This window comes from Aulonocara sp. 'chitande type north' Nkhata Bay, linkage group LG15 (genome assembly GCF_057382095.1).
Source record: "Aulonocara sp. 'chitande type north' Nkhata Bay isolate Kocher_YH1m ecotype deep benthic linkage group LG15, A_spYH_male_GT1.1, whole genome shotgun sequence".
NCBI classification, from domain to species: domain Eukaryota; kingdom Metazoa; phylum Chordata; class Actinopteri; order Cichliformes; family Cichlidae; genus Aulonocara; species Aulonocara sp. 'chitande type north' Nkhata Bay.
Genome location: NC_141358.1, coordinates 31,331,084 through 31,357,578, shown reverse-complemented (window position 1 = coordinate 31,357,578; position 26,495 = coordinate 31,331,084). Strand labels below are relative to the sequence as shown.

The 26,495-nt window shown below is 41.0% G+C and overlaps 1 protein-coding gene across 1 annotated transcript in view; it reads left to right on the top strand.

Moving 5' to 3' along the window:
* The first annotated feature begins 14,589 nt into the window (after positions 1-14,589).
* The window catches only part of lama4 (laminin, alpha 4), a 32,776-nt gene continuing 20,870 nt past the window's right edge, over positions 14,590-26,495 (top strand). Inside the window, exons 1-11 of the mRNA XM_086262887.1 lie at positions 14,590-14,862; positions 20,529-20,630; positions 20,708-20,835; positions 20,916-20,996; positions 22,060-22,274; positions 22,883-22,983; positions 23,856-24,036; positions 25,008-25,091; positions 25,195-25,346; positions 25,956-26,066; positions 26,318-26,429. Of these exons, the coding sequence (XP_086119013.1) occupies positions 14,770-14,862; positions 20,529-20,630; positions 20,708-20,835; positions 20,916-20,996; positions 22,060-22,274; positions 22,883-22,983; positions 23,856-24,036; positions 25,008-25,091; positions 25,195-25,346; positions 25,956-26,066; positions 26,318-26,429 (1,360 nt within the window). The 5' untranslated portion in view covers positions 14,590-14,769. The remainder of the gene's footprint in view (positions 14,863-20,528; positions 20,631-20,707; positions 20,836-20,915; positions 20,997-22,059; positions 22,275-22,882; positions 22,984-23,855; positions 24,037-25,007; positions 25,092-25,194; positions 25,347-25,955; positions 26,067-26,317; positions 26,430-26,495) is intronic.

Here is a 26,495-nt window from a genome sequence, read left to right as displayed (position 1 = left end):
GGTGTACTTTTTTTAGAACAACACTAAACAGAGAGAAGAAACAACTTGGTAACATGAACAATGACATAACATGGATAACAAATAGAGGGAAACAGGACAGAAGACAGGACAAAGCAAGATTCAGGAAACAGGATATAAGTGGAAATAAAACAACAGAAAAAGTAAAAGGTAAAAAAGTGTAAATAAAAATAATAACAATAAAATCACAATAACAATAAACAAACAAATTACAAAAAGTAAAAACTAGCAGAGACTAACCTTTTTTAAAAACCGGGGAAACTTATGGAATTATGGATTAGACAAAGAGGAAACAGCACACACGGGAGAAATAATTAGACATGAAAACAAAAAACAAGAACAACATGAAAAAAGAAGAAAAGAAGAAAACTTCCGTGACACCACGAATAGAGGTCAAAAGACAAAAAGTAAAGCATAAAACAAACAAAAACTAAAGAGGCAGGATACATACAGAGACAAACCATAATGACCTGGGTAAAAAGATGAGGAAACACGAACTAGACAATGGGAAAACAAAAAAAAAGTGACTGCTTCAGTCTCAGCTGACTACAGGTTTCCCCAGTCTTAGAAATAGTACATTTGCATAATGACTAAAACTAGCTATTAGTACTATTAGCTGGTACTATTAGTACCATTCACAGAGTTGGGGAATGGCTGCTATCACAGGATTGTAAGATGGCGAAAGATGTACCCTTAGGCTCCCTTCCCAATTCAGAGATGTTCTTTCTCTTTTCACATAAAAAGCCTCTTTGACTCCCCACTCAAACCAGCGTTCCTCCCTGTTCAGGATGTGTACATCCTTATCATTGAAAGAGTGTCCACTGGCCTGTAGGTGTAAATAGACTCTAGAGTCCTGGCCTGACAAGGTAGATCTTCAGTGTTGTGCCATCTGCTTAGAGGTTCTTTGGTTTTCCCGATGTATAAATCATGGCAATCCTCCCAGCACATAACGGTGTACGCTATATTACTCTGTTTGTGCCAGGGACCCGATCCTTGTTCACAAAGTGACGACCAACCCATTGTTCATTCACTGGACTAGTTTCAGTCATTGTGCAAATGTACTGTTTCTAAGGTTGGAGAAACCTGCAGTCAGCTGAGACTGAAGAAGTCACTTGGATGAGTGACGAAACGTTTCTCCCACTGAAAACACTAAGTCCAGATGAACAGAATCAACTTTTTGGGATTTGCTGAACTGGATAATTGAGCATGCATCAAGACATATAAAATCACTTGAAAATGTATAGTTATCATTTTCATTTGAAAAAGTTTGAAATATTTAAAGCACTGTCAGATTTTTAAGTTGTGTTAAGAAAAGCACAATAAACAGACAAAGTGTACAAATGTGTTTGCAGTTGATGAAAAGCAGCTGACTCACCTGTGTTTCTTTCAGAAGCTCCAGGATGAAGGATGTTTATCGTCTCATACACCAGGTTCTTTGGAAACTTGTTAAGTGCAGCAGTTTGAGAAAAACTATATAGCAAATATTCAGAAGCTGTCTCAGTGTCACAGATGAGTGTGTAAGTGAAGTGTTTGATGATTCTGCTGTGTTCTGCAAACGTGGAACAGGCTCGACAAACCAAAGCAGCTGAAATCTGAACAGAGTCTGAGAGCGAATGAAACGGGAAAGTTTAAAAAGTTTCATGCGATGGAGTCTATATTTGTTCCCATGGAATAGAGTTTATGTGACACATCGCTTCTGTGCTTCCTTTCCAAGCTGTTAGACTACAATTACCTGGATGATTGAGAACCTACGGGGAAAAAATGAAGAAAAATAAACATGACGTAGATAAAAACATGAGGAAACAGGGTGTGCACAAGGATATTTGGCATGAGGACTGGACTTGGGGATCAAACAACCAAGCTTGGTAGATGACCTGCTCTACCTGCTGAGCTACACCCATCCCCAAGAAGAAAAGTGCATATAAAAAACACTCCATTTTACCTTCCACACCTACTATAACTACAGTAGTTTGTAGTATTATGACAAAGATTACACTGATACGCTTCTTTGGACTGCTACAGAACAGGTAGGTTTTTGTGTTAGGTTACATTAATGGTTAAATCCAGCTAAATCGTTGGCTAAATTCTGGCTGATCGGAGCTGGCTTGGCCCTGACTTATCGAAGAATTAAGAAAGCGGAACTGGCTGTTCAAACGCCCACAAGGCTGCCTGCTGGGATTGAAACGATGGAAAGAGGCGTGAGTTTCTCAAAATGGGCTCATTGAGTCAGCACGGATAAGATCTTGGAAAGGTTTACGGCTGCCGTGAATACGAATAAGATCTCTGAGTGCAGACTTGATTACATCTCGGAATGGCTCGCTCGGAATAACATCTCTGGGTGCAAATTGGATGGCATCTCGGGGAGGCACACTGTCGTGAGTTCTCAGAATCGGCTCTTTGAGCACAATGACAACATCACAGAACGCAAGTATGGCGAAGCTCGCGGCTCTCCAACGGGAGATTGAGAGACCAGTGTTGGACTGTAGAACTGCTTTGAAATTCATATGAGCTGTTCGCACTAAAGTAAAAAGCACCATCACTTCATGCGGATACCCTTTCGGCGCCAGCTGCGGTCGCAAGGCTGGAGCCGAACAAAAACACCCTGATAACGACTGTGTTTAGTCTGTTCCTTCTCATTCCATGCAAGGCCACCTGGGTTGGCTGGAAGACTGTTTACTTAGCCTAGCAGGGCGAAGGACACTGTCTCAGCTGAACGCTGGACACGCACACACATACTTATACACTGATATGCACACACTCATCCCCCCTCCCTTTCCAAACGCCTTCGATGCTTGTTCCCTCCTGGGAACACAGCGGGTCTGAGCCCGCGCTGGAATGGTAGCGCTGGGCAGGATGGCTGTTGTGTTTGCTTCGGATTACTCCTCACCCCCCACCCGACCCTGTGGGTTGTCACGTGTTCCACAATGTTGTACTGTGGACATTTATGTGCTTTTTTGTGCAGAGTTTATTTGTTTCCTGTTCTCATGCTGTCCTCCCAGGAGCCCAGCATGAGTAGAGGTCTTTTTTTTCCCTCTTATACTTTCCCATTGTAGTGTATATTTCAGTTTTTTTGGGGGGAGTTTTCTGTAGCGCTACCGATCTCCAACCTGTATCCCCATGTGATGTCTGTGTTGTGTGTGTAAGGTCGGGGGGGTATTATTTCACTGCAGGGCACCCTGCACGTGGCGAATAAAGCCTTGATTGATTGATTGATTGATTGATTGATTGATTGATTGATTGATTGATTGATTGAATCCACAAACACCAATGAATACAGGAATTATGTGCCTTTTTTCTAAGTGTTTTCCCCATGCTATACTCCTACATCTGATCGCAGGGCTTCCCCACCTGACAATTCTTACATTAATTCATGAGTATACTGTATATATTATGGAAAGCAACGGAAAACATAAGTTCCAAGGTAAAGGTAAGACATAAATTCAGGAAGGATTTAATTCAGGAAGTTTGTATCAAAATAGGAGCCCACCTTATTACTCAGTACCCTTAAAGTTGCTCTCAGTTTGTAAAATGTTGGTGACCCCGGCACTAAAGGTTTAGTTATTGTAATTAATGTATTGATTTGGTGATGCTCATGTGATTTGACTGAAGGTGAGAGATGTTAGTCAGGTGAGAATCAGCTGAGAGTCAACATATCTGTGCTATGTTAAGGAAAGTCTAAGGCACCTCAAAGCAGGCTGTGCAAACATGCATAACACTTGAATGCTTGACTGATCGAATAAGTCTTCTTTACAACATCGGCCACTTTCTTTTTTACTTGACCATATCCAGAGCAGAGGTACAAAGAGAACAACCAACAAGCCTTGGGTCTGTTATTTATGAATGTTAAAACATATAGTGTATTATTTAGTATTGTTATTGGGCTTACTGTATTCTTGGTTATAACTCTTACACGCATTTCAGACAACTAAAATCAGCTTAAGTGAAGTCTGACTGTGTCAAACAGTAATGAAGATGTCAGAGAGACTCAGCTCAGACTGCAGGTGTTTTCACTTGGCAGATCGAGCGGCCGGCTGGACTCACTGTGAGGCTCCCTTCTAAAGATAAATGAAAAGCAATTTGTTACTCCTGCCAGACTAGACACTGACAGCATCTGGTCAGTGTGTGAAACCATTTAGATAAAAATGAATTTGGTGACCCAGAATTTCTGCAGGCCTGGTTTTCCATGACGGGAGAGATGGATTAAGTTTGTGGTGCAGATACGGAGCAGGAAGGTGGAAATAAAATGAAGTCAATTTGAGTTTGTGCAGTGGCAGACAGGTTGATGGAGAGCTCGGTCTGTCTTAGGTGGAGATTGGTTTGTCTTTTAGGGCAATGTGTGATGCTGGACCCACTCAGAGACTGTGTTGTGTTCACAGCAGCAGAGCAGTGGACAGTACGTAGATAGACTGAAGTGGAGTCTGCAGCTCTTTGATGTGTGGGGTCAGAGAGGTTAAGATAAAGAGGTTAGTGGAACCAGCTGTGAATGGGTTTTTTGGCCAGTCTTGTCTGAATGCATATAGAGTAAGCCAAACACATTCTACTATGTGATGGAAAAATCAGTATGCACAGGTCATTAGAAAAATATTAAAGAGCAAATCAATTGTCAATTTGTTGAGCAGTAAAAAAATTTTCAGTACAAATTTCAAAGTCACCTGATTGTTAGCTGGACGCACAGTTTTTAAAGAAAATAATGAAATGTGGCCCTTCCATCCATCCATCCATCTTCATCCGCTTTATCCGAGGCCGGGTCGCGGGGGCAGCAGCCTAAGCAAAGAGGCCCAGACCTCCCTCTCCCCAGCCACCTCCTCCAGCTTATCCGGGGGAATACCAAGGCGTTCCCAGGCCAGCCGAGAGATATAATCTCTCCAGCGTGTCCTGGGTCTGCCCCGGGGCCTCCTCCCGGTGGGACATGCCTGGAACACCTCACCCAGGAGGCGCCCAGGGGGCATCCTTGTCAGATGCCCGAACCACCTCAGCTGGCTCCTTTCGATGTGGAGCAGCAGCTGCTCTACTCTGAGCCCCTCCCGGATGGCCGAACTTCTCACCTTATCTCTAAGGGAGAGGCCAGCCACCCTTCGGAGGAAGCTCATTTCTGCCGCTTGTATCCGCGATCTCGTTCTTTCGGTCACTACCCACAGCTCGTGGCCATAGGTGAGGGTAGGGACGTAGATCAACCGGTAAATTGAGAGCTTCGCTTTTACACTCAGCTCCCTCTTCACCACGACGGACCGGTGCAGCGTCCGCATTACTGCAGCTGCAGCCCCAATCCGTCTGTCGATCTCCGGCTCCCTTCTCCCATCACTCGCGAGCAAGACCCCGAGATACTTGAACTCCTCCACTTGGGGCAGGAAATGTGGCCCTGTGCAATTCAAACTTTTATTTCCCTGCTGTGTTTTACACGTTTTATTTATCTGAGTTTATTTGACCAGGTGGCTGTTTTTAGAATAAGTAGACCTGAGCATCTTTGGGCTTGAAACTAAGGGGCTTAAAACTCTTCTTTAAAAGTCCTGTGTTTAAAAAAAGATCAGATTTGTGGTTAAAACAAACAACTATAGTTTTCATAGCTTTAATAATTAATTTGTCAGTTAAAATGATTAAAATGTAATGGCTCAAAGAAACAGTACTTCTGGTAGTCTGATGATAATGTCCTTTGCCATCTCATCAGGTTGTGTGTTTGGTGGTGTTTGGATGTGTGCATTGTTAAGTGAGGATGTATGATTCCTGCTTCTGGGTCTAAACTACTCTGAGTTTATTAAGGCTGTTGTGTTTTTAACATGTTTTGTATCTTGTTCTATTTAATCTGAACAAGCCCCTGTCTCGGTTTTTATTATCACTATTCATTTTAAAGCTCGGTTTTTAAAACCTTAAGATGTAACTACAGCCCACCACGTGTAGCAGTATATTGATGACTAACCTCAAATTGTGGATGGATGATCTTAGTTGTTCTCTTGACCGAAGTTTGGTCCATTTACAGCATTGTGCCATGCGATTGCATTTGTCCCTAACTTTTGGGAACCCTCACATTAACTTTTATTGAGTGGAAAAAAGTTAGCGTTCATCCTCTAGCTTCACTGTTTTTATATTATGCTAACCATAGCTGTGTAACTCTGTTAAACTTCATAAATTCTGTTTTCATGGATGCCTGCATGTTAAACTTTATTGTTACACGTGTAGAGCAGCCACACTGATCATTTTATTAAAGATGAAAGAATTTAGACAGTTTGTAACTCTCGGTGATGCCGCAGTATTCGTTTGACTTTGACTTTTGGGACCAAAGGCGGAGTTTGGCCAGTTGCTTAAAGACTTGAAAAGTTTTGAATGAATTCTCATAAAACTTCATAGGGGTGGAGAGTGCGGACATGTTAGAAATTTACTTACATCCACTAAGGTCTCCAAGGTTAACTTAATGATTTATCAGTTGAAAATTGACAGAAAGCTATATTCAGTTAAATTCAGTTCAATTGTATTTTTATATAGCACCGAATCACAATAACAGTTGCCTCAAGGCACTTTATATTATAAGGTAAAGACTCTACTGTATAAATATTCAAAATATGACACATTTTATTTTTAACATATATCCTAATTTCATGTAGAGCTTTTTGATACTATGTTTCCTACTGCCATTGTTAGTACTGACAACATATAAGCATATAGGAAGTGGTAAATAGGGATTCTAAATATATATATAGATATTGTAACTTTATGACTGTTATGTACATTAGAGCAACAGATTATAATTGTTTAAATATATAACTATTTTAATAGATGTACAATTTTTCTGATTTTTTTGTAAACAAAAGAAAAACCCTTCTGATCATAAAACTAACATTTAAATAAATTTACTAAACAGTAAAATGAATGCTTCACATGTACCATTTCCACATAAATACAAAATAATTGTGTTCAAAATTATGTCAAATTATGTACTTAATTAGTTGCCCAAGTGCATTTGTATAAAATAAAGACTTTTGTTCAGTCATGGATAAAAGATTTTAAAGGATAACAAGCACTAATATTACATTCATGATTTCCAAAAAGAATTTCTAATTTGGATTGGTGAGTCCACAGTTTTCCACTTCACAAAAGCGTCTTCGGGATAGTGGAGGCACCTGTGGTTCTGGTTTAGGTATCTTTTAACTTGCAGTGGCATTTTACATGCTAAGAGTTAAGATTTAACTAAGAGTTAAGATAATATATTATACTGGCCTGAGCTTCACTCAGCAAATCACTATGGCACTGCCAGTATTTTCACATGTGGTTTGCAGCAATCTTATCTGTCGGGTAGTTTCAGTTTTACATGAGTGAAGATTAAATCATTCAGTTTTCCCATTAAGTCAGACCTCTGCTCTACATTTTGGAAATCACTCTCTCACACCCCCTCCTCCTTCCATCTGTTTCTAATCAACGCTCTCTGCCAAAACTAAGATACACTTCCCTGAAGAGGCAACTCACACACAGGAAAGTCATGAAAGCAGTCTGCAAGCTAGACCTTGACTGCAGGATCCCACAGGAGTATTCTTTATCATAGTATATCAACACCTAGGTCCAGAATTTCAGAGAAATTAACATCTGTGGTTGTGTTCCAACTGAGTGTTCAAGGGAATCATGTCAGGCTGTTTGGCACTGACAAATACGTAACTAAAGATTTCAGTCATTGGTTGTACACTCAACAAAAATATAAACGCAACACCTTTGTTACTGCTCCCATTCCCCATGGGATGGACGTAGAGACCTAAAATTCATTCCAGATACACAATATAACCATCCCTCCCAAACAGTGGTCACAAATCAGTCCAAATGTGTGGTAGTGGGCACATCTGCTATATTGAGATAATCCATCCCACCTCACAGGTGTGCCACATCAGGATGCTGATCTGACATCATGAGTAGTGCACAGGTGTACCTCAGACTGCCCACAACAAAAGGCCACCCTGGAATGTGCAGTTTTTTGCGCTATTGGGGGTCTGGGGACCCAGAACCGGTCAGTATCTGGTGTGACCACCATTTGCCTCATGCAGTGCAACACATCGTCGCATGGAGTCTATCAGATTGTCAATTGTGGCCTGTGGAATGTTGGTCCACTCCACTTCAATGGCTGTGCGAGGTTGTTGGATGGGATGGTTATATTGTGTATCTGGAATGAATTTTAGGTCTCTACGTCCATCCCATGGGGAATGGGAGCAGTAACAAAAGTGTTGTGTTTATATTTTTGTTGAGTGTAGTTGTGCTTCCATTGAAATGTGTCCAGTTTGATCAAGGACAGTAATATTAAGTACAATTAGGTAGAAAATTCGTTGGGCGGAGACACATCTATGGCTACGTTCACACTGCAGGTCTTAATGCTCAATTCCGATTTTTTTGATCAAATCCGATTTTTTTGTCTGCTTGTTCACACTACAAATAAAATGTGACAGCAAACGCGCTCTAGTGAACGTTCAAAGCGGCCCGCATGCGCAAAAGAAGATGTCACACATAACGCGCTCTGTTTAGACCCAGAGCAAACAATATTGTTTGACTGATGGCCCTTAATGTAAAGACTTCGGACTTTACGTTTCCCAATTTTTGCTTTAAGTTATTTTGTTATTTACATAATAATGTAAATAACCTAATAATTATCCTTATTGCTGTTTTAGAGGAGCGGTGCTTTAAAGGATTTGCAGATTTCTTTCAGATTGGCAGATTATACAGTACAAATAAAATGTTCACGCTTCTCCAACGTTTCTTCCCAACAGTTTCACTAACATCTACACGGGATGGCCAGGAAGCGTCCCAATGTCTTCTCGGGCGCTTCTCCGGCGCTGATAATTGGCGTCTGTCTTGTGTCAGTGACATAAAAGACGGATTTAATGCGACATGACCGTTCAAACAGCAGTCGCTTTCTAAAATGTATCGGATTCAGTACCACATACGAAAGTGACCCAGATCGGATTTGAAAATATCGGATTTGTGCCGTTCACACTGTCATACCATGATCGGATATGGGTCGCAGGGTCAAAAAAATCGGATTTGATGCGCTTTCGCCTGCAGTGTGAACGTGACCTATAGGTTTTCCTCTGTATACCGCCATGTTGCTTTTTGTACAAACTTGCAGCTTTGATTCAGATTTCACACATGCATAGAAGCCCATTTTCAGATACTCAAAATTACCTGGGAAAAACATAACATAACATAATTTTAAATACAAGGATTGTTTTTAATACTTGGATGAAAACCCCAATGACTGCCTGAAGTCTTGAACTCTTGAGATGCACTGCCAGGCCTTTACTGCAGCCAAATGCAGTTAGTCCTAGCTGGTTGGTCTGTTTGCATGTATTTTGTATTTAATAAAGAAAAGATTGGGGTGAACACAGGTGACCAACTTGGCCATTAAAGAAGATCTTCTTTGAGAAACTCTTGATTTGCTTCTGGAGTATTTTTGGGTCGTTTGCACTGTGATGATCAATCCAGTCAGTTTTGAATCTGTGCAGAGAGTTAGCCATGTGCACTTCAGACTTCATCCTTTTTCTGCTATCAGCAGTTACATCATTCAAGCATAATTCCAGTTTAGTTGAATCAATTCAGCAAAATGCTCACAACACTGAGTCTTTCTCACACCGTTTGAATTCCTGGTGTGTAAAATAATGTACTTTTGTCAAAGCCACCAGTGCTTCTCAGTTACACTCGAGGGGTCAGCTGGCAGAGGTGTGCGACATGCCTGGTCATGACCTTAGTAAAATGGAGCTGTCCCTCCCAGCACATGATTTTTGAATGTCTAGAGTTGCTGTTACACAGTCTTGCCTAAACATAAAGGGAGTGCAGAATTATTAGGCAAGTTGTATTTTTGAGGAATAATTTTATTATTGAACAACAACCATGTTCTCAATGAACCCAAAAAACTCATTAATATCAAAGCTGAATGTTTTTGGAAGTAGTCTTTAGTTTGTTTTTAGTTTTAGCTATTTTAGGGGGATATCTGTGTGTGCAGGTGACTATTACTGTGCATAATTATTAGGCAACTTAACAAAAAACAAATATATACCCATTTCAATTATTTATTTTTACCAGTGAAACCAATATAACATCTCCACATTCACAAATATACATTTCTGACATTCAAAAACAAAACAAAAACAAATCAGCGACCAATATAGCCACCTTTCTTTGCAAGGACACTCAAAAGCCTGCCATCCATGGATTCTGTCAGTGTTTTGATCTGTTCACCATCAACATTGCGTGCAGCAGCAACCACAGCCTCCCAGACACTGTTCAGAGAGGTGTACTGTTTTCCCTCCTTGTAAATCTCACATTTGATGATGGACCACAGGTTCTCAATGGGGTTCAGATCAGGTGAACAAGGAGGCCATGTCATTAGTTTTTCTTCTTTTATACCCTTTCTTGCCAGCCACGCTGTGGAGTACTTGGACGCGTGTGATGGAGCATTGTCCTGCATGAAAATCGTGTTTTTCTTGAAGGATGCAGACTTCTTCCTGTACCACTGCTTGAAGAAGGTGTCTTCCAGAAACTGGCAGTAGGACTGGGAGTTGAGCTTGACTCCATCCTCAACCCGAAAAGGCCCCACAAGCTCATCTTTGATGATACCAGCCCAAACCAGTACTCCACCTCCACCTTGCTGGCGTCTGAGTCGGACTGGAGCTCTAAGCCCTTTACCAATCCAGCCACGGGCCCATCCATCTGGCCCATCAAGATTCACTCTCATTTCATCAGTCCATAAAACCTTAGAAAAATCAGTCTTGAGATATTTCTTGGCCCAGTCTTGACGTTTCAGCTTGTGTGTCTTGTTCAGTGGTGGTCGTCTTTCAGCCTTTCTTACCTTGGCCATGTCTCTGAGTATTGCACACCTTGTGCTTTTGGGCACTCCAGTGATGTTGCAGCTCTGAAATATGGCCAAACTGGTGGCAAGTGGCATCTTGGCAGCTGCACGCTTGACTTTTCTCAGTTCATGGGCAGTTATTTTGCAACCCTGTTGACTATTTTGAATGAAACGCTTGATTGGTCGATGATCACGCTTCAGAAGCTTTGCAATTTTGAGACTGCTGCATCCCTCTGCAAGATATCTCACTATTTTTGACTTTTCTGAGCCTGTCAAGTCCTTCTTTTGACCCATTTTGCCAAAGGAAAGGACGTTGCCTAATAATTATGCACACCTGATATAGGGTGTTGATGTCATTAGACCACACCCCTTCTCATTACAGAGATGCACATCACCTAATATGCTTAATTGGTAGTAGGCTTTCGAGCCTATACAGCTTGGAGTAAGACAACATGCATAAAGAGGATGATGTGGACAAAATACTCATTTGCCTAATAATTCTGCACTCCCTGTAGTCAATTAGTTTTAGTACCTAAACCTAATCAGTGGGTAGAAGTCAAAGTACTTACCCAGTGAAAATCAGTAACAGGTTTTTCACTCCAGTGTAACTGCAGCGCTCCCACCATCTTATTCACAGGATCATACTGAGTCTTCAACACTCTGTTAAGCATGGTGTGTTTTTGTATTACAACTGAGATCGGAGGTCTTTGCTCTGATAGAGGTTACAGTTTTCTCTGTGTTCAGAGAGTAAGGAAACACCACAGGCAGGAGGCGCAGGTCTGACCCCTTGGACTTTTTGGCCTCTTAGGTGTCTGAAACTAAAAGCAGTGTGGAGAAGCATGTAGCAGGCTGCTTTCAGAGTCACTGCGAATTAATAATTCATTCTTTGTCTTTCTTTTTTGGGAGGGGAAAGAAGTTACTCAAATGTAACTTTGCAGGAAGTCAGTTAGAGAAATTGTGATGAATGCTCAAACTGCTCAAACATAAGGGTTTGTTTGTAAACCATTTGCAATGGTTTTATGTACAGCCAAAATAGTTCACAAGATCTCATTTGTAATTATTAGAATTGCTGTACTGCAGGACAGACATCAGAAATACATGTGTTTGCTGTCAGTAACTCCCTGTGGTTGTGGCAAAGCTTTACCGATTATATTAAGTCAAAGCAGTGCAGATGGATTTCTCCCTGTTGGTTTTGGCTCAGAGAGCGGTGTTACTCTGTGTTATACACTGTGCCACGCACACTGTATCCCTTGGCTGCCAGACCCAGCAGTGGCCTTTGATTACATGAATAGCCTTAGCTGAATAGGTTGGCAGAGAAGACCACCCAAAGGGACAACGTCGTTGCTTTGTGGAGAAGTTAAGAATGCAGTGCTGCTGCTGTGAAAACCTCCCCTATCACTGCCTATGACCCTGGCCCATGAGTGATCGTTGGTGTTTATACTGTGGCTGTGCTGAGAATACCAATGTGAAGCCGACCAAACATGGAGAGAGAGCCTCCACCCTCTTAGTGAGCTGGTGAAATAAACAGAATGTGGATGAAGTAACATTAACTTCAGCCTCCTGGTTGTTAGTGCAGTTCAAGGCTATTTACTTTTCATAGAAGTTTTATGAAGGCTGAAATTGCATTCAGAAAGTCCTCACTTAAGTACACATTTATTCTTAAGGCAGCAATTAACTCTGATATGGCATCACTGCTTTTTCAGGCAGGTAACACAATGCTAGGCAAAAAAAAGTGATTCAGATCTTAATGACCTTGTAGTACCATATCACCCTATTAGAGCGCTCCGCTCTCGCTCTGCAGGCCTACTTGTTGTTCCTAGAGTATTTAAAAGTAGAATGGGAGGGAGAGCCTTCAGTTTTCAGGCCCCTCTTCTGTGGAACCAGCTTCCAGTTTGGATTCGGGAAACAGACACTATCTCTACTTTTAAGATTAGGCTTAAAACTTTCCTTTTTTCTAAAGCATATAGTTAGGGCTGGACCAGGTGACCCTGAATCCTCCCTTTGTTATGCTGCAATAGATGTAGGCTGCCGGGGGATTCCCATGATGCATTGAGTTTTTCCTTTCCAGTCACCTTTCTCACTCACTATGTATTAATAGACCTCTCTGCATTGAATCATATCTGTTATTAACCTCTGTCTCTCTTCCACAGCATGTCTTTATCCTGTCTTCCTTCTCTCACCCCAACCGGTCGCAGCAGATGGCCGCCCCTCCCTGAGCCTGGTTCTGCCGGAGGTTTCTTCCTGTTAAAAGGGAGTTTTTCCTTCCCACTGTCGCCAAAGTGCTTGCTCATAGGGGGTCATATGATTGTTGGGTTTTTCTCTGTATCTATGAAGCGCCTTGAGGCGACTTTTGTTGTGATTTGGCGCTATATAAATAAAATTGAATTGAATTGAATTGAATAGAACTTCAGCTTTATTGCTGAACTACACAACCCTAGAACAAGATGCAACAATGCAACACAAAACCAAGGCATGACTAGAACTAAGAACTAGACCACACAGCGAGAGGGAAGACATGACAACATGACAAAGAATAGCAAAAGACTCAGTCAACATATACACAAGAGGTAATCAGAGCAGATGACACATCCAGGGAATATGGATAATCTAACTGATGGAACATGACGCATGGGAGACAAGGGAATGTCAAAATAAAGGGAAAACACACAGAGGGATGAATGTGGGAACAGGAAGGAAACAACACATGGACCAGGACTACAAATGTATCATCTAGACAAGACAGGGAAAGCACACAGACACTAAGGAGAGACGCTGAAGACAGAACACAGAGACAAGACAAAGACAGACTGGATATGGATCATGTGAAATAACTGTAATACTTAAAATACTGTAGGAGTGAAAAGAATTCCGATTTTATGTCAATTTTCTGTTCAAAGGGGTAAACCTAGCCTGGCCTAACAAGCCTCTTAATGCTGTTGTTTTAATGCATCACTGCCAAACATAACTAGTGTTTATTGGTTACTTGAGACATGGTGCATAATGGGACATATTTGGAACTGCCTACAACACGATCTTTGTGGTGTTAAAAAAAAAAGTCTGTCTTGGGACCAGTGTGACTCGCAGAGTCATGAGTTATACCTACCCATCGGTTTGAATCTGAATCTAAAAATACCTTCCTCAGACTCTGACAATGCCTTCTTTGTGCTGGAAGTGTCATGCTAAGTCTCTTCCTGTTAACAGACTCACACTGTGTCTGCAAACTTTGCAGCTTTTGATGATCGAACCTTGCAAAACATAGAGAAGGCTCATGTCTGGGACTGTGAAGAGAAGATGGGCCAGAAAATCACAGCAGCTTTTTCTTTTCGGCCTGCTGAGCGCAGAGTGAGTGTTGAAGCTTTAGACCCTCTGCCCACCCTGGCTGACCAGAGGGGAAGGGGAAGGGGAGGGGGAAACAACAGAAGGAGGGATCCCGTGTTGAAGGTGAAAAGGGTGCCAAAGTCCTGCAAATGGAGACAAGGGTTTAACACTCAGTCTGACTCTGACAGTTGAGTTGGGGGTTGAACAGTTTGGATGGCCTAGCGTGCTCAGCAGACACAAACCCTCTGTGGCTCATTTCCCGCTCCCTCTGCTGTTCTGTCTCTCTCACTGTTTGTCTCGGTTTCCAGTCTTCCCATCTGTATGTGATTTAGGCACAGGCTCAGGGGAGAGGCAGGTCCACTAGGGGAGAGGAATCGGGGCAGGGAGGGAGAGAGAGAGAGAGAGAGAGAGAGAGAGAGAGAGAGAGGGAGAGGGAGGAAGGGAAGCAGTCAACACAAGCTAGGGCCGGGATAAGGGGCAGTGGTGGATCTGGACATCGCAAGCTGTGGAAAAGCGAAGCCAGAGGGTGCAGCCGATCATAAGGAGCTGCCCAGGGACTTCCCTACAGCCAGTGGACACTGATTGAGACTTAAACGGAGGATCAGTGGGCAAATACAAATATGGCAGCAAAATCTCTGCCCTTCTGCTTTCTCTGCATCTTCTTATCGATTGCAAGAATAACTTCTGGGGAACAACAGCAGTCAGTTCTCAAAGTAAGACACATTTGGTTTTCCTTCTTTTTGGCTTGTATACTGTGAGTGTTATCAGTTTCTGACTTTCTATGAGTTATGATTGAGTACACAGGCTTTTGGGAAGCTGGAAATGATGTCTTGGGAGTTTGGGTTCTTTGCAAAGCTCTCTGAGGATACAGAAACTTCACAGTGGTCTTGCAGTGGGTTCGCATGTGTGTTTATACCATCAGAGGTACCCCAAGACAACAACTCTGATAGGCTTTGAGTTACTGTATGTGATTCAGGCACAGCCTGCTCCTCCTGCCCCTCCCTGACAGTTCTCTAATGGAAAGCAGCTACAAAATGTTGAGCAACAGCACGGGGAGGGGGCACAATATGCAGTAAGGGCATGGAAGCCATTAATGACTACTGGCACACACTCTACAGTTCCATTGGCAATAGCTTTAATACTTGTAAGCTCACACGCTTAACTTAAAAGTATTGAATTTACGATCATAATAAACTTAGACCGTGGGGAAAGATGCATGGAGATAAATAATGTGATAATGTGAAAGTCTGAGGTTGTTGCATGTGCATTTTCACATAATATAAAAACCCTGGCATGATCATACGGCACAACACTGGTCTTCTTTCTTCTTCTTTATGTTATAATACGACTCAGGCCGGTGTTTGTTTGTGAGTGCAGACAACAGCTGGTCTTCTAGCAAAGCAGTCAAAGATGTGTTTCTTTCCTTCAGTGTTCAAAGAATAACTTGCTATTAGATCCCGAAATCAAAGTTTGCTCCGAACCCACAAGTACTCAAATCTTTGACGGACTTCTAAAAGTCCATTTATGTATCTTCATTATAGGCTGTTCTGTTTATGATGACCCAGTGCCTGATGTAAGTACAATGACTGCATTGTCTTGTGCAGCTACTAGACCTCGAAAGTGGTTATGGTTAAGGGCAGTGTTTACGGACCTTGCTGAGCTTTGCTTTTCTTGTCTAAACAACAGAAAAAAAATATAGCAAAGGTCTGACACAGGACAGTAGAGAGGAAACTGGACTTTGCTGGAGTCTCATCAGAGATGGTCTCAGTGAAAGAGTACTTGTCGTGAAGTCATTCTTCAGGAATAGAAACAGGGAGAAAAAGGCTTAAATATGCCAGTGAGAAAAGGCAGTGACAGGTTTTATCTAGTGGTGAATCCAAATGTAAAATTTTATGCTCATATCATCATCAGTATGTGCAAAAGATGTGTGTCTTCAGCCATCTTTAAAACACGTTCAAGGCCCTATCATAGTTTGGGGCTGTATTTCAGCCAGTGGTGTTGGAAGACTTGTCAAAATTGATGGAATTATGAAATCAGAAAAGACTGGTAAAAGAAATTACAAGGAAACCTGTCAAAGAGGGTTCAGACTTTATTTAAGAAAAAAGCTGATTATACCAAATACTGATTTTCAAGCTCGTTGGAATTGGACAAACGCTGTTTTTACATTCTGTACTGTAATTCCAAAAAATATATGCATGTTTTAAAACATCACAAGTATAAAAAAGTAATCGGTGGGTGGTTCAAGACTATTGTATAATACTGCAAATCACTGCAAAAATTAAGTTTTTGTGGTGCCTTGGTAGTGCTTGCAACACATTCTTAACATAATATAAATTTATAGTTAGAGATAAATCTAGCACTTTAAGCAAATAGGGATATTTATTAACTATAACTTAACATTGTGATAATAAATATGAGATCTGTATGAGCAAAGTCACTTATAGTCGGGATGAGATTCTCATGACCCAGGGTATATCCGGATGTTCAGAAGAGTTACAATGACTAAATCCACCGTCTGACCATCCCTTCAAGGTCAGTCTAAGTACAGCAGATAACTCCATTTGGGAGGCAAAGCGGAAATGACATTCAACCCTCAAGCATTAACATTTAATCCACTTATAGTGCCCTTGTGCTAGGAAAATCTCAAAAAGCAGGCAGAAGTACATATATTATAAGCAACACATCCACAATAAGAGCTCCGTGTACACACATGGCTGTACAAATTTCAACCTATATTATGGGACAGGGTGTTGATTTTAGGTGAGCTAATCTGTGGAGCCATAAATTGTTTTTTGCGTGTGATACCTGCCTTATGGTCCATCCTCAGAGCCTAGGTCAACACACAGATACTGATAAATACCTAAATGTCAGAGAGAGTGAATCATTGGAAAAGTTATCTTCAGTTAAAAAACAAATCGAGGTTATATAATATGCTGAATGTAAGCTTTGTCCTGCCCTCCCAGTGTAGGAGGGCCACAGAGATTGTTCACATTACTAAGCGTGCTCACAGCTGGCAGAGAGCTTCAGATGTTTGTGAATGTTATTAATGCTTTCAGGTTTAAGGGGTGTTTTTTTCAGGTTTAAGTTTCTATCAAGGCTATCAAATCTATTTCTATTTGGCATAATCAAAGGGAAATCTAATAACACAAACACTGTGAGGCCGCAGACTTTATTTGAAAGATGTAGTTTCTGAAATTATGCTTGTTTTAAATGTGGCTCATTTACCCTCTTTCATTTTTTTTTTTTTTTTTAAAGAAGTGGCTGTGAGGCTATAGATTTCTTTTTAAGTTTGTTTGAGCAACATAAGCTTTCTTACAAATCAAAGTATGTTGAAACTGTAGTCAAAAGCAATATTCACCTAAAATACACCCAAATATTTTGCTGAGAGTAAAGTTGTAAGATTGATCTAAACTGTTTGTCACCAATTCTGTTCGTAATTGTTATGGTCCGAATTTCTACACTTAACCAAGTGGCAGAAATCCCAAAAAGTTTATTCTGTTCATCTGGACGTAGCGTTTTTTAAAGGGAGAAACGTTTCATCCCTCAGTGGCTTCATCTTGGCTTTATGCAGATGATGTTCTTCTATTAGCTTCATCAGGTGGTGCTGAGTGTGAAGCAGCAGGACGGAAAACGGTGGAGGGCCCACCCTGGTCAGGGAGAAGTGGCTATTCAAAGAGTGCCTTGCAGTCTTATTCAGGAACAAGGGGAGATTTGGCCATGTCAGCAGTGATGCAGATGCTGCACAAGTCAGTAATGGTGAAAAGAGAGCTGAGCTGTAAAAGCAAAGCTGTCGATTTACCGGTTGATTTACTTCCCCACCATAACCTATGGTCACAAGCTTTGGGTAGTGACTGGAAGAATAAGGTTGCAGACACAATAGAAATTAGCTTTCTCTGAAGCTTGGCTGGTCTCTGCCTTAGAAATTGGCTGAGTTTGGTGATTCTCAAGATAGACTGACAAGAGTCAGATGAGGTGGTTCAGGCATCAGATTAGGATGCCTCCTGAGTGAGGTATTCCAGGCATGTCCTACCAAAAGGAAGAGCAGACCCATGGCATGCTGGAGAGATCACGTCTATCAGCTACCCTGGGTGTGCTTCAGCATTTCCCCAGACAAGCTGCATGAGGTTGTGCGGAGAGGGAAGTTTGGTTATCAGTTTAATCTACTTCAGTCTTTATGCTGACCTAAGCTATCTGGTTACCACTGTTTTGTACTTCTTGGGGAAATGTCAGATTATCATGGCGAAGAAATTGAACTGACAAAAATCACTTGATATTGATGATTTGTATTCATATCAACTGTAAGAAATCTGTTTTAAGTATGAATGTGATTTGCATTTCTCTTCTGTCTTTCTGTTTATGGCCAGATAAACATAATGTATAATGTAACTGTTTGTTCTTCTGTTTAGGCTCTCTTGTAAAAAGACATAGTCCCTAACATTCAAGTCTAAAGATGTCCAAGTCCTAGCAGTATACCATCTGCTCTTCGGCCCTCAGCCCCCTTCCTCTATTCCCCTGTGTATATGAACTGCAGCTGTTTGACCCATCACAGACTGTCACACAGTTAATAGGTCTGAACTATTTCAGAAGACTTTAATGTGCTTTTACAAATGATAGATAATTGGGATCTTTGTGGTTTTCCCATAAACTTTAGGCTCATTAGTTCTAATAGCTTAAACTAACATTTGGGGCTATTTTTTTTTTTTTCCTTTGAGCACTGATCCCATTGCCACATTTAATAGGAGTATGTGTATACATGGAAGGTTTACACATAAGTGTTTACGTGATAATAATAGATGTCTCTGTGGATGCTTTTCCTGTAGACTCAGGGAAGCCTACAGGAAATGGATCAGCAAGAATAATAAGAGCTCCTGTTTGCAGGATGTTTCACATCAGCTTGCAACATAATAACGTCTTTGTGTCGCAGCCCATCTGTGAATAAATCAAAGGAGAGTATGAATCACATGTGGGTATACACTACTGTATGTCTTTGGAATGTTCCATCGTCTGGTTATTCTGAATGCAAAGCATCAATGTCCAGCAGAGTAAGTGGAACAAGGAGATCAAACTATGGTGGTCTTGCAGACTACTGCAAACAAAGTGCTACTGTACACCTCACTGAATGGTGCTGCTTCAGAAAATCAAAGATATTCAGAGGGCTGAGTGTGTGCGTGACGCCTCTGAACTCTTGCATCACATTGTCGTCAGAAAGTCTGGTGAACAAACATCAGACAGGATGTAGTGTTTGGACTGATGTTCTGTAAAATGTCAGGATGCTGTACTTTTATCGTGTTGTGTGTTGAAACTGCTAAATTATCAACCATCGATTCAAATGCCCAGAAAGTGAGAGCCATGACTGAGAACCCTGGGTCAATAGCATTCTTATATGTTGATAGATAGCACAGGATATGTTAGCGATATTTATCTGTATTTGGTTCTATAATATTTTAATGGAACTGAACATCAAGCAGCTTCTTGGTGATTAAAGTTAAGCTGCATTTTAGCCACATGCTAAAGCAGCATAGTTTAAGAAACTGAGAGATGTTACATTTCAAATCAAGTCTCTTATTGTGGTCTATTTGTAAACTTAACTCTAACCCTAATCAGTTTTGTGCAGTCATCATTAGCGATGACATCAGTCCTAGCCCCAACGCTAAATGCTAAGGTCAGAGCTCAGTCCCTGAAGAAAATGCACCCGAACATTCTCCCTCTATCACTACTATCAGTCAACATTTTGCATTTAATGAATGAATATTGCACGTGGCACATGACATATACATCAGTTTACCATATAACTGAGTCCCGGTATAAAACTTAGTTATGTGGCAGATTCACTTGTATTAAGTTTTGCTTTACCCTGACAATAGACTAACAGATGGACTTAACCGCTGATGTTTCACACACTGTTTTTACACTTGGCTTCAATGTTAGTATTTTATTTTCTGTCATGTTATATTTTCGTTTGTTTTTTTGGAGCTGGAGGCGACTATATATATATATTCAAATTTTATTCATCAAAACTGAAGCACAAACTTCCTGTAGCTGCTGTACCACAAACTGTTTGTCAGATAATTCCATTATAAATGCTCCAAGTACAGTGACTCAAGGAGAAGCCTAAAGGGCAGCTCCCAGCCACATTTGCCTTTGCCAAGATCCACCAGTCAAAGTCTTAAACTTCCAGTAAAGGAACCACAGTTTTAGCATTGTTATTCCACTTTTCATGGCCTGAGGATGTTGTTTAAACACAAGTTTAAACAACCAATCAACTTAACTTTGAGAGTTCCTCAGCTCTTACCTGCAGTTAGTGTGTCTACTTAACCCAACTAGAGTTTTCTACAAATTTTTACTTTACAGAAAACTGACATTTCTGTTCCCACTGCAGGTGTGTGGCAGGGGATTTTTCCTCAGTGAGCAAAGCGAATGCCTGCCATGTAACTGCAAGGGGCATGCTGACTACTGTGAAGACATCACTGGCATCTGTATAGTAAGTTGACTGCCTTTCACTCAGTAAGGTGCCCGGGTACACAAATGTTGTCGTAAACATAATATTTCCTCTCGCAGAACTGCAAATACCACAGCATGGGTGATTTCTGTGAAATGTGTGAAGATGGCTACATTCTGACTCCTGGCCTGGGTGGACGCCACACCTGCCAACCATGTGCCTGCCCCCTCCCCATCCCATCCAATAAGTAAGCTGCTCTGCTGTTGCTTGTGTTGCCACAAGACTGACAGACATCTCAAAAATATTTTCTTCTGTGTGTCCGCCCAGCTTTGCAGTGCACTGTGACAAAGGAGGTGCCACTCCACGGTGCAAGTGCCAAGAGGGCTACTCTGGAAATTACTGTGAGAGGTCTGTGCTGAGAAGGCCTTGAACAAGCAATCAGTAAATTATGTAAATCAATTATAACATAACTGCATTACCTGCGCATTCAATAAAAAGGTACACGTTACAGACTGAGCAGAGTTTCATGTCAATGAAACACATAAAATATATTTAGGTTCACAACATTCACACTTATTTTATCTTACTTACTTAATATTGGAATGGCCACAATATCTATACAGCATCTAACTCCAACTGCCATATATAGTACAAAACTTTTAAACACCACAACATTTATGAAAACATGAGATCTCTGTAAAGTGCAACATCACATACACTGTCATTTATATGCATAGGACTTATGCTCACACCCAAGATGAATAGATTTTGCTAGTAATTTGCTAAAGCTTACGGATCACTTCTAACTGGTTCATGAGAGCAGCCTTAGCTTTGTTTGTTTTGTTTTTTTTAAACAACGAGGAAGAAAGTCATGAGCTTTTGGATGATCTGATATCCTCGTGTTGGTGTTGTTCCCAGACCATCATGAAAATGTTGTTCCAGGTTCAACATTGCAAGTGACCAATCACATTGTTGTGACGTTATTCCTTTGCGCACCAAGCCATTCGTGCATTTATGAAATTCCAATGTTGCAAGGACAATATCAATTCTGCTTACTGTTTATTAAAGGGTTACTGTTAGTGTTAGGGTTAGGGTCAGGATCCGTTGATCGGCGGACAGAGGCGGTTTCTCGCAGCTTAAGTACAGTTTTTTGTTTTACGCCGGTTTTTCCCGAAGTTGCAAAAGTATGACGTCACAACATTCTGATTGGTCACTTGCAATGTTGATCCTGGAACAACATTTAGTATGATGATCTGGGAACAACACCAACACGAGGATATCAGATCGTGCTGAGCTTTTAGTTATGTGTTAACATTTAAAACTGAATAATGTCCAATTTAGGCATAAAGCTACAACAATCATTAGCTTTGCTTGTCTTGTAACAAAGGTCAAAAAGATTTTCCAAAAGTAGATTTTACTTTACTGTGTTAGACAGTGAGGCTCTCAGTCATCTGCAGTTTCTTCCATCCAGGTGTGCTCCCGGTTACTATGGCAGCCCAATGACGACTGGTAGTTCCTGTAAGAGGTGCGACTGCAATGGTAACACTGACCCCAACCTGATTTTCAACGAGTGTCACAATGTGACGGGCCACTGCCAGCACTGCTGGGGAAACACTGCCGGTGCCAACTGTGAGAGGTGCACCCCAGGGTTCTATGGCGATGCCATCAGTGCCAAGGACTGCAGAGGTGGGGATAATGGGTGAATACCCATACTTTGGGGGGTATTTCCTATGGGATAGCTAATGTTTGATGCATGAAAGCATTGTTCCTCAATGTTTTATGGCAGTTCTCACACGATACCCCAACAATGTAATTTGTGTATCTTAAGCCAGTCGCATAGATGGGTGTGTAATGTAATGATGGGAGATTAATGAAGTTTGTTGATGCAGTTGTTCTGGCTGGCTGTTCAACATTCTTGTCATAAACTCAGTGACAGTAGTCAGGCATTCCAGCAGCTCATTGCAGACTGCACACACTGACCTGCACTATTGTGTCACACTGTCCTGAAGTCGCCATAGAGTACTTCACAGGAGGACTATTTTGTACAACTTATTTACTCAGTTTAACCTTAGCTGCTTAAAAGAGATGACAAAAGGTGACAAAAGTGTAGTTTTTAGCCCCACACAACCTTGAAGTTGCTCTGTTGCAAAGACACATGGTCTCAATTCCATATCAAGGATTATCGTATGCCTTTAGAGGCCCTGCAAGTCCAAAAATAACCCTTTCCACCATACTCGTGACATAATTTGACCTCTGGTGTTCTCATCACTCCATACATCCCATGTCTTTTCTAGAGTGCGAGTGTGACAAATGTGGCACCTCTTCATGCGATGACAGGACAGGAGTGTGTCACTGCAAGCCGGGAGTCACTGGACGGCTGTGCGACCAGTGTGAGGTGAGACACAGCACGTGAGCTTCTTTATTGCAACTCTTATTTCTTCTTTATTAATAAAAAATGTCCCTTTGTGTACAATTAGGCACTGACAACTAGGCTTAGGCAAGTTCCTCGGTTAGGTAAGAATAATAATAAAAGATCGTGGTTTGGCTTGGCTACCATTGTAACACCTTCCAACTTTCTCTGACATCAAACAAACTTTCTGTCAAAATAGACAAGTTATAAATTGATCCTCCCAGACAAACAGAAAGCCCTTTTCCGACTATTCCATATTCTGTTATGAGACTGGGATGGAGTGGTTACAGGGCAGGACCAGCCTTACATCACTCAGCCACTGCCCAGGATAAAACTTCATAGAACATACGAGGAGCAGACTCAAGAAGGCAGTTCAAACATATAATAAATAAGCTAAGATTCTTTAGAAGAAAAAGGCAATATAAAAGCCAAAATAGGTCTAGTTTATTTTTTGTGAATTTATGTATGCGTGTGTCGATGAAAAGATGAAGTCGATGCATGAGTTCAAGCAAAAACACAAAAAGCTGCAGTTACGAAATGTCTGCAAGGGTCATTGTGAGGTTAAGGGAAAAGTACTGAAAACATGGCAACTGTTACATGAAGCATGAAAGCTGCAGATGAAAGCAGCTGAACTCTCAAGTGAGAACATAAAAAAGATGGAAGCAGTTACAGCTGAATGATTTGCCTACATTTTTTTTCTAAGATCTACAGTAGTTACTGCGAACTGTATTTTGACCCTTACAATGACATCAGAGCACAGCATTTATCTCTTATATTATGCACAGAGCCTGCTTCAAAATGAACTGGAAGAGCCCAATAACTGGAGTCCAACACTGTTTTTCACTCTTGTAATCTAGGAAGGCTACTCGGGTTTCTCCAGCTGTCAGGGCTGCCGGAGGTGCGACTGTGGGCCAGCTTCCCTCCGGTCCACCTGCCATCCTCTCACCCACAGCTGTCCATGTCGCCCGGGGGCTGGAGGACGTTACTGCGAGCGCTGTCTCCCAGGATACTGGAATTATAGCCCCTCTGGCTGCCAGAGTAAGTTATCTGCCTGTACACAGTAGGGCAGATAACTTGACATAATCAGCATTTGTTAAAAACATTCAGTGTAGATTCCCAGAGGAAAAGACTGCACTGAACGCTCATGTTCCCACACCCACTGTTGTTTTAATGTTCATTGGATGTGGTAAAAGTACAAATTCTTCGCTTAAGTAGAAATAAAAATTGTTTTTAAAAACACTCTGGTAAAAATTTGAAATATAATAATATTTTTAAAAAATACCAATTTAACTGAATATAAACTTTTCACATTTTTTGATATTGCTGAGCTGTTAAGAGCGTTGCGTTTTTCAGTTTTACTTTTCAACAGCCACCTCGACGCTCAAGGAAAAACTCCCTTTTAACAAAAAACCTTCGGTAGAACCAGACCCAACTGCTGTGGCCGGTTTCAATTTTAAAAGGCTAATTAAAAGTCTACACTGGGACCTGATCCCATGTGAGAGGGGACTGACATCATTAATTAGATGTGTTTTTTCTGCCTTTTTAATCTGTTGTGTAGGTGCTGGACATAATAATAGAAATGTCTTTTATGTATTCCCCTCAAATGTCTTAAACCTAATAGTAATTAGGCTTTTCGGAAAAAGTAAGGAATCCAAAGTAAAGTAAAGCACAGACGTCCGAGATTCAATGCAGAGACAGTAACAGTAAGTGTTTTACTTTCTTACTTTTGACCTCGGGTGTTAATGATGTCAGAGGAACATCTGCTGGAAGCTTTGATAGTCTCTGTGGCCAGTGACTATCACTGTGAGAGTTGGATGACATCAACGCCCAATTCCAAATCTATATACATACACAGCTGCTTAAATAAGGAGTCACACACTAAAGAAACCACAAGACAGATGTGCAGGCCTCAAGCCAAGTGAACATCTGCAGATTTTAATGTCTTGTTTCCAGCTGGTGAAAATTTTAAACTGAATGAAGTGTCTGTTTTTGTTGGGGTTTTTTAATAGAGTGTGACTGTGAGAGTGGCTTCTGTGATATGCATACAGGAGGATGCCTGGCAGAGTCTTCAACGGTCAACCTGTGCAACATCAGTAAGTGCAACAAACAACAGCGGCAGAAATTCACTAACTAAAGGAAAATTATGTGAACAGCTCTGATCCAAGTTGGGTTTTTCGTTCTTTTTCCTGACTTTAGCTTGTGATCAGTGTATCTGGCATCTGATTAAAGACATGGAGCACTCCAATAAGACACTGGACCAGCTAAAAGTTGGAGTGTTGAACATTACCACAGGTGCTGCTGCTAACGATAGAGTGAAATACTACAACTATACTGCTCATCAACTGCAGGTACATGCACATTTATATGTATTACTGCTATAAAGGTAAAATGAAACTGCACTAGTAAAACCTTTTTATACATATAATGTGCAAAAGTTTATGTGTGCTGGGAGGTACATTGCTCATACTGATGAATCTAAGAATTGTCATGTAGCTTGACAGTTGCCGCACAAATGTATGAAGCATTTTAGCTTCAGTAGCATCACTGTTTAAGCTCATTGTTTTGGTTTTTGACCTCACAACTTTGATTTGACTTTTCAATATCAATTTCATTTATATATCGCCACATCACAACAATATTGTAAGGTAAAGACCCTACAATAATACAATTTGCATAGCACCAAATTAGCAAGAATTAGCAACTACACCCACAACATTCAGTTTCTGTTCATAGTTTACCTTCCAATTAATTCTGATAGTTCGGCTTTATTTTTGCACAAACATATTACAATGTTAGCTCTATGATAGTTGTAGCTTCCTTTACATTTTTAGCTTTAAATGTGTGGAATGTAAGACATTTCTACAGAGACAGACAGAAATGCTGCTATTTAAATTCTGATGCATGAATTCCTGCAGTGAGTTTTCATTATTTCTACTTCACTCCTGTCTTCCTTTCAGAGTGGGTATCGAGTTTGGAGAAACAAGTCGTCTGTAATGCAGGCCCAGACTGAGGAGCTGAAAGAGGCCACAGATGTTGTGGTACTGGACATCAGAGAGCTAGGGAAATCGGTGAGCACCATCAAACCTTTAGATGTTTAAAACTAGTGTTTGTGTGTCTGCAGTCTAGCTATTTTTTCACTTACAATAATGTAGAAATTATATTACTCAATATCAACTTGCAGGTCATACTTTCCCGACGCATATTTTTATGCTTTTATAAATAATAACCTGTCACAGCATTTAAGATGCTACATTTATTTACATTTATTAAAATGTTTGATTTTAGGCTTTGACTTATCTCTTTATTTGTGGCTTTTCAGGAAAGTGTGGTGAACATTCTGTGGAACATGTTGGATAATGACACACTGGAGACCTTCACACTCGCTGAACAGCTCAGCATAAATCTGACTGATCTAAACATACGCATTGAAGGTATCAAACAACTCTCAAACGCAAAAGCCTGTTTTGTTGCTGTGTCCGGTGAATTAAATAGTGAAA